The sequence below is a fragment of the Dendrobium catenatum genome, unplaced genomic scaffold, assembly GCF_001605985.2.
Source record: "Dendrobium catenatum unplaced genomic scaffold, ASM160598v2 fragScaff_scaffold_853, whole genome shotgun sequence".
NCBI classification, from domain to species: Eukaryota; Viridiplantae; Streptophyta; class Magnoliopsida; order Asparagales; family Orchidaceae; genus Dendrobium; species Dendrobium catenatum.
Window position 1 is genome coordinate 10853328 of NW_021319315.1, and position 9378 is coordinate 10862705.

Consider the following 9378-nt stretch of genomic DNA (forward strand, 5'->3'; position numbering starts at 1 on the left):
TAACTAATTATTTTTCATTTTAATTAAATATTATTAATTAAAATTAATTTAAATTAATCAAACTAAATTATTTTAATTATAATTAACTACTAATAATGGTAAATAGTTATAATTAATTACTTAATTATAATTAATCATCCATATCTTTTTAATTAATTAATTATTATTAATTATAATTAATTAAAGTTAATAATAAAAAAATGCTTCTCTTACCTCGGCATGTGTGTTGGGTCGGTAAACCTCCCATACACACTTTTTTCTAGCGTGGTGGGAAGGTAACCCAGCGCAACACCTACGAAAAGGTAGGTGAGCGACCCCTCGGCTCCAAAATCCTATTCTCGACGTTCGTGTCGAGCCGGCAAACCGCCTATACACACTTTTCTCTAGCATGGTGGGATGGAAACCCGATGTGGCACCTACGGCGAGACCGAGATATTCATAAGTACCCACTTGCGGGGAAAAACTGCTTCTCTTTTACAATAGGTACTGAAGACCCATACACGCTTTTCTCTGGGGTGTTAGGGACAAAGATTTCATAGCCGCGATATCCTCGTACGAGGGCACCTACTGTACACAATTTTCTCTAGCATGGCGGGAGGCCTAATTTTTCGTAGTTTTCCCCTAAACGGGGGAGACGCCTGGAGGCTACCAAAATTTCAGGTGAAAATATGATTGTACTCGGACCGGTTTGAACACAAAAGAATAAAATCGAACATAAGTTTAGACTTGTAACAAGTGGCAATGAAATTGGACTGAAACTTGAGTTGAATTTGGACATAATTCGATCATTTGAACTCAAACAAGAATTTGAGTTGGACCATAAGGGGCTTTGAACTCAAACCGGGTGAATATAAGGATCTGTGAATTTGAGCACTTGGACATGTGCACTCGGACTTGAACTTAACGAAACTGCAAGAACTTCAATGAATCATAAAGGAGCTAATTTAAACAAATTTCATGAAACAAGATCAAAATATCATGTGATGAACCGGTATTTGGTCTAACATGTATTCAAATGAATATCAAAAGAGGAATTATAAAGAATTTGATTTGAAAAATAATCAATGTCCCAGCAGAGTTATCATTCCAATTAGAACGCAAATGCTAATTAAAGAAGGTGGTCCATCAGAATCCCATCTAAGCAAGCAAAGACTCATATGAAAATTCATTACAAGTGTGATGAAACCTATGTGAGCAGTAATGATCAGACTGTATCAATTATTTCAACTGAAGAGAAGGGATTGATGAATTTGATCTCAAGTTTATCGCAAAGAAACTTACAAGTACAATTTGATTACAAGCAGCAAGAAGAGCATGAAGAATATGATTTTATATCAAAATCATAGTTTTGGGAGGAAGCCATTGGATCATAATGGCTCATTCATAACATTAGAAGCAATGCTCCCTCTCGCAAATAATAATGAAAGAGCAGATAAACAAATACAATCATTCAATAATTATTATGCATAAGGAGATTAGTGATGCATGCAACACATATATACAAGGAAGCATGTGGAGCCTTTAAAACTTCATAAGTCACCTACAAATGATAATGACTGGTGTGTAGCATCCAAATCAATCATGCAAGCATGATTGCCTGCAAATGATGAATGATATAGCTATAGCAGAGAGCATAACTTGGTTGCAAAGAACGACTTGAAAACCCTCAACAAATACTATTGCCAGCAAGGACATACATTTAGTGTAGCATATAAAAGGTGCTAACGCTTGTCGACGACAACCAGAAATTTGTAACAAGCCTATAAGTGCTAATCAACGACAAGTAGTGGATGCTACGACACCCCAAAATTCAATCACCATTCAATGGCCAGCAAATACCACAGTCCAATTCACTTCAAGAAAGAGCAAATGATATGTAGTAAATTCAAATACCTATGAACGGTCGTAGGAAGCCTCTCATCTATGCGAGGTATTGTCTACAGGCAAATACATAAGGCATTCGGCAAATACAAGATCATACGAGTGAAAGCAAGAGATTCGTTAGTGCACAACAGTCAATCTATAGAAAGCAATAATTAGTGCACGATAGTCTACCTGTGTAAAGCAGCGAACAACTCAATTTAAAAGTTGTTACGCCACGCTACCGGATCCGCAACAATCATACAAGCGGACAGAAAGCATTTAGAAGCATTTCAAAAATACCCCTGCACATGCACTATAATTTGTATACACATAGGTACACAAAGGGTAACTGCAATCACAAAACCCGCATTGGCCCCGACAAGCGTGTTATTGGTACACACATGACGTCTAGGGATGCTACGCGGGTTAATAAGTGAATTCAAGTTCGAACCCGATCCTTCTATGTGAATCAATAGGAGTCGACAGTGTTAAACTATTAAGTAAACATACAGCGATGACGATCGGTATATTTATTTTAATACATTCATATTAGGTCATCAACGCCTATAATCAAGAGAATTCACTAACAACGGCACAAAGCCTACGAAACCCGATTCTCCTAAGTAGGTAAATATGAGTAGACATGGTTCGAACCATCAAATAAATATGCGGTCATAAAGTTGACTGAAATATTTATTTAATACATTCATATCAGGCCTTCAAGGCCTTTGACAAAGAAAAATCACAAATAAGGGCACAAAGCCTATAAAACACGATCCCTTATTGGCAAGTTGATGGGGTCGACAAAGTTCAATCAAATGAAAATGACCCCAAACACCCCGATAATGGCCGTGTTGAACGAAAATCTCAACCGGAGGGGTTCACAAATACTTTCAAATGCCATTCAAACACCCAAAATCCAAAATCTTAAAGTCATTCAAATCTAAGGATATTTAAAATGAAATCAAATCATCAACTACTCAAAGCAAAATCTATCCACCCTCCGTAACAGTTTGTCAGGATGGACAAATTAAAGTTTACTTCAGCCAAAAATATCACTAACATCCATTCTTAAATAGTTTCCTGCCATTAAGGATGTGATGCGTGTCCTCTGACTGTCGATTTTGCTGTTAAATGGCACCGCAGGAAAAACGGTTGTGACCCGGGGCCCTCTGAACCGAGTGGTTTTGCCACTAAATGACATCACGAAATATCAGTTATGGCCAAAGCCAATACGTTTCTTATTGGCATCAAATCCTTGATATTTGAATCAATTGGATATAATCGATAGGGCACAAAGCCCTCTATTAGCTAAGGTAGATTTAAATTTGTCCCTTTAGACAAACATTCACCCCGAGGATCCTTGTCGGCAGCTATGGGTTGCTTCATCCAAGGGTACCTTGTAGACTACCTCCTATGACTAAGTCGACCAGGGACCACAATGGCCTGGGATGATGGAACCATGAGATCTTGATCGGGTTCATCATCCATTCCCCCACCATCCGTTTTAAGTATAAGATGGTGAAATTTTCTTTTTTAAATATCATATATTCAAACCCAATTCTCAAATCTAAACCTATGCTACTACTATAAGCCAGATAACACGTATCTCTACGTATATGATTGACGACTAGCCTTAATCGAAAGTTCTCTCTCATTATTGGGAGGGGTAATTAACTATAGGGACTTGCGCCTATAGGAAACCAGAACTCAAATCATAAAGTCCTCGCAAAATGAGGGTGAAATCTTGGGTAGTGTCTTATCTACAAACTCATCTGCGTTCCAAAATTTACCCCGAAACTTATTCCGTTAAAAATCTCATCCGAGGAAAAAGTAAAACAAACAGTATGCGGGCGGAGGCTGGGGACGAATTTTCGAAGCCCACAATTAGGCTTAGACGTTTCATTTGCTAAGTGTTAGATGCCACTAATAAGTCTAAGGAAGATTTTTTGTTAACTTTAAATTAAGATATGTTAAATCTTTTATCATTATCATTTAATTAAATTTAATAGGATTTGTGTTTTCAAGAATATATCAATTCATGAGTTCATAGTGCCACGAACCCATGGACAAAAATATCCTAAACTTCTGGAAGTATAAATCTAATTAAGGCTTATTGAATTAATCAGTAATTTATTATTTATAAATGTATTATGTAGTTCAATATTATTTGTGATTTAAACTAGGGCTAATTATCCTATTAAAGCCAATAGTATAAAGTTAAATGTCTTCTCTTTAACACATGATCTAAATCTTATTATTATGATTAGTGAAAGCAAATTAATTTAATTTTATTAATTAGGTGAATTAATTAAACTATTATTCAAATTTTTTGCATTTTATAATTAAGGTGATTAGTGCCGTTACATATATATTATGCCTATAAAGTATATTATATCAAATTGTACTTTGCATTAGGTTGGTCAAATGGTCTACAAATCTGATTAGATTTTGAGGGATGGCCCACACTCAATTTCACCTAATTTGTAGTCAATTAGAATTATATTAAAGTTTTAATTATTTTTATCAAATTGAACTGGGGATTATCATTAAGGAACTCAAGTGTTTAATTAGGTGTGTATTTGAGGCTTAAAATTGTTTTTCTTAGGTTTTAAGGTCTATTAGGAGTATAATGCAATTTCTTGCAATTTTTTATAATTTTTCTATAATTGATATGAAATTTTCAAAATTTTTAGGTCAAATTAGGGTTTCAAAATAGGTTGATTTTAGGATTTTTTCTAAAAAAGAAGAGAGCTTCAACTAAATGTGAATTTGGTTGCCACTAGCATAGAAGGAACCCAACATTACACTTTAAGAGCATAAGTTTTTATGTCATAATAATATTCTTTAATGGAGCTCTTACATTCCCTCATTGGAGCCTTTGTTATTGAGTTTCACCATCAGTATTATGTTTTTCCTTGGAAGTGTCCACCATGAGTAGACCTACTGAGAAGAGTGGATGAATCAATCATTTCTCCTTTAGAATCATATGATATGTACTCATCACTACCTTATTCAATTTTTTTTTTCTTTTAGGCTAGTCCTTTTGAAGCCTCATTTGATATCATTCATCTTAGTCATTCTAGTAGATTCTTCCATTTCAAGCAACATTTGGCACCTTTATAAGTTCTTATGTCTTATTTCAATTCTCATTATCCCTTGATGCATTCCTGAGTTATGATGTTGCTTTCTTTAATTATTTGAAAATTTTCACTTGTCTTAGATAACCCATGACCAATATGATTTACCCTCTACCACGTGATACATGTCATGCGAGTTTGACATTTCTTCAATAATTCAAAGACATGCTCACATATGAGTTTTCTCCATATGTGCCTCACTCTTACATGAGAGTTTGACTTATTCTTCAATGGACCTCATTTATTCCTCAGTGGAGTTCTTGTCTCCCCATGATAAACTTATTATTCCCCAAGGGAGCTCATTCTTAGAGATTGTGTACATTTCAAGAGAAGTGTTATCTTTTATATGTGCATTGTATGATCTTCAAATAAGTCAGGACTATTAAGTCTAGATGTCCTATGAGATGTCCCTTATTTTATTCCACAGTGTTATCCCCTTCATGGGTGGACCCATGTGTCATAATTGACAAGCATGTTGCCTTTTCTTTATCATTATAAAAAATTAAGATATTTATTTTTATTACTAGGTAGCCTTGCTCATGTTTTGAAGATATACATTCATAATATCATCTTTCTTTCTTTCATCCTTCTTCATTATTTCAAAAATCAAGACCCAAAGCTCTAAGGGTATCTCTAAAGATTCAAAATACATAAGAGTGAATACAAATCAAGATAATATTGAAGCATGTGCTTTAGGACCTAAAATAGCAAAATGAATCCAAGTGTAGCTCTCCTTCCATAAAGCCTTCATCGATCGGAACAACAAAAGAAACTTTGAGGTAGTTGTACTATAAAATTTACTAAGGAATCCATGATTTGCCCAAATGATATGATCAACAACTTCTAGTACCCAACCTATGTGATCAATAACATTTCTCCACCTTTTGATAACATGCATTCAATTTCATGTGGAATAATCAACCTTAGTATAAAGATTTTTCTTTGATGGCAATAAAGCGCATGTTCTACCTTTATCTTTCTTCCATCTTATCATCATTTATCACAAAGAAAAATCCTTCCTTTTTCTGGCTAGGATATGATCTTTCTTGTCTACGTAATTTCATGAAAATAGGTGGGCAACATGGCACTATGTTCAAGATCTAGAGCTGGACCAGAATGGCAGCACATGTCCAACTAAGCCCAGATCTCAACATCTCCCTCTTTTATGTTGTGCGAGCACTATTGTTCTTTCCATAGTTAGATATGTGGATGACCAACCTTAGTTATCTTTAGGTCAATGGCAACATGAGTTGCTCAGGAACTTTAGGAGTGAATTTAGGGGGAGTTAAATCACCTTTTAGTCTTTTATCAATGTAACCTCAATGCCTTATATATGCAAGTAACTTGGTGTAAAAAAATAAGAGCAAGCTTGTATCCAATCCAGGTTGGATAGATGTCTAATCAATTTATACTGGTAAGTTTAGTTTCTTAACACTACTGTTTAGCACCAACATCAAACACATGACTGAAGATCATGTCCCATTACTATTTTATTTCTACAGCTCACAAGCAAAAACAAAGACCCTTTAGGTTTCAACAATTTTGGACCACACGCTGATTTGGGATTGATGGAAGAAAAAAACTGAGACATCCCTAAATATAATTTGTCAACCCTCTATAGAAACTACAGAGTAAGCTAAATCACTAGAACATCTTTGCATTTGGCAATGTTTTGAACAATGTACTAGAGGTGGAGGATGTTGTTCTGATTGCCCATAATGCATTCGACGAAGATCCAAACAATGAATACCTTCACAAGATAATGAAAGAAAAACTTATGCATACACTATAGAAACGTATGAAGGAGTTGGACTCAAGATGGGGCTAAGAGTCTTTGAACTCAAGTCTCAAGTCAAATGGCTACTTTGGGCATTAAGTGGATTTAGGATTTGGCCAACGATAGACCTAATGTTTGATTTTGGGTGAGCCCATTATCTACCAAAGGACACTAAGAAAGGTCCAAAAAAATTTATATGCTATCTGAAGCTCGTGAATGCTAAATCCGTGTGTTGAACTCCATGAGCTTGGTGCACACACTAGGATTTTGATGATCACAAATGTTACTGATTATGTTAATGCAAATTATAATTATGTGTTGGTTATTGATTTAATCTAATATTTTAGTTAAAAGAAAATATAAAAGATAGAGTGAAATCTAGCATACAAAAGAGAAGATCATGATTGGACTTCCATAAAGTTTTATTTATAAATACTTTCGCAAAAGATTAAAATTTTTTATACACACCAGTTCAACCCCATCTACTAAATGAATATTTCATTATACCTCGTCGGTCATTATGAATATGAGATGGATACTGGATTGAGATTTTGAAAGATTTGGAGATATTACAGGTTTGATTGATGAAGCTCCATCAAAGTAATCTTACAAATCTTTAGCTTTTCCTTCTCCTAGATGATTAGAATTTGCTCATCGGGAAGATTATCATTAATCAAGAATTTGCGGAAATAGGATGCACAACAAAAAAATATGGTAAAATTTATCCTTTCACTATATTTTTTAGAGCATATGTAATATCAAATCGTAAGAGTATCACTGCCCATCTGACTAAATGATATATCAACGCTGATATTATCATCAAGAACTTCAACATATTGATATTCGATATTAGTGTGATCTTATGAGTAAGGATATAATAAAAATTAGTGCTTCCTGATCGGGAAGTAACACACTTCTACTCTGATCATCCTTCAATTGATATAATAAAGAGCATGCTCCTTTCCCATTTTATTATACTGTGCCAACATGCTACGGGGGACTGTTCCAATGTCATTTTGTACATGATAAGAGGCTTCATCGGGATTAGTGTTGTAAATATAGGCGTGCTTAACAAGTGTCTCTTGATAATGTCAAAAGCTTCTTGGCATTCGTCATCCCACTTAAAACAAACATCCTATTTCAACAACTTTACAAATGGTTGACACCCTTTTAGATAAATTTGAGATAAATCATCAGATAAATGCAAGCTACCCTTACAAGAAGAGAAGCTAGCGAAGCCTTTTTAGTGGTGGCATTTCCATAATAGACTTGATTTTGATAGTATTGATCTTAATCCCTCGATGGTGTACCACATACCCTAGGAAATTCCTATAATAACCCATATTTTGACCCAAATGGGGCTTTAAACTTTCCATAAGAAACTTAGAAAACACTCTTGAGTGGGTTCATCTTGAGATCAAATTTTCTTGATCTTTCAACTACATCTCTCAAATTATTAAGGTGATATTTTTGGTGTCTGCTCTTTATAACAAGAACATCAACATAGCACTATATTTTCTGATAGAAAGTCATAAAAAAATATGAACTATGGCCCTTTAATATATACCTCCAGCATTCTTCAAACCGAATGGCGTGACAATATAATAATATATGTTGATATGAGTCCTAAATAATGCATATTTTTATCTGACAATTCATCCATAAATAAAAGACTTCAGCGGATGACATATTAGTGTTTGTTGAAGCATCAAAATAATTGGCAAATAAAATTAAGATAATTTTTAAGAGCTGCTGCTCTTTGACTGGACAGCATATCAATGAACAGATTAGATCTTTGGGAAGCTCGTCAGAAGAGCTGCTGCTCTGACTGGACAGATAATTTTTAAGAGCTGCTACCCTTTTCAGTAAAGCTTGTATTGGTTGAAAACAGAGAAGTGTGGCTAAAGTGCTGGATTTTCATCGTGTGGTGGAAGTTGAATACGTGGGGGTGCAAATTGCTTTGCATAAATTGATTACACCGGATTTTGGGAAGCTCGTCAGAAGAGCAAGAAAAAAGTTAGTGCTTGGGGACACCAGCATTTATCGTGCGACTTAGATTAGATCTTTGTTTTTTGAACACTTCCGATGTACTTAATGACTCGCTCTATTATTCCCAAGGGATTTCACTCACCCACTAAATGGCAAGGACCACTGAGGGCTAAACTAGCATGGGATTTCTTTATGAAGCATAATACTCTCTTGAATCGTGTACTACGGTCAAAAAATGAAAATGATATCTGGGATGATGTTATTGTTTGTGGTACTTCTGCTATATGGAAAATTCTAATTGAAGGTACTCAGTCCCTTTCACATATTGTTAGATGGAAGATTAATAATGGTGCGAAAATTGATCTTTTAAATGATTGTGTTGACTCTGGATGGATGGACCACTGCCGAGATGGCCATCTTTCTTTGATAACTGTAGACTTGTAAACACTCAAGTTGCTGAATTTATAGATGAGGAATTTCAGTGGATAGTCCCAGAACTTCAGGAGGTCTTTTAGACTAAACTTATGGAAAGAATTCGGTCGATTAGGATTATTATACTACTAATTCTGACAGTCCTGAGCTTATGCATTGGCAGATTGGCAAGACCAT

General features: G+C 35.0%; 1 protein-coding gene across 1 annotated transcript in view; it reads left to right on the top strand.

Annotated features, from left to right (window-relative positions):
- Positions 1 to 8836, top strand: part of LOC110113101 — a 12193-nt gene extending 3357 nt beyond the window's left edge. Inside the window, exon 2 of the mRNA XM_020845526.1 lies at positions 8672 to 8836. Within this exon, the coding sequence (XP_020701185.1) occupies positions 8672 to 8836 (165 nt within the window). The remainder of the gene's footprint in view (positions 1 to 8671) is intronic.
- Positions 8837 to 9378: the final 542 nt, after the last annotated feature.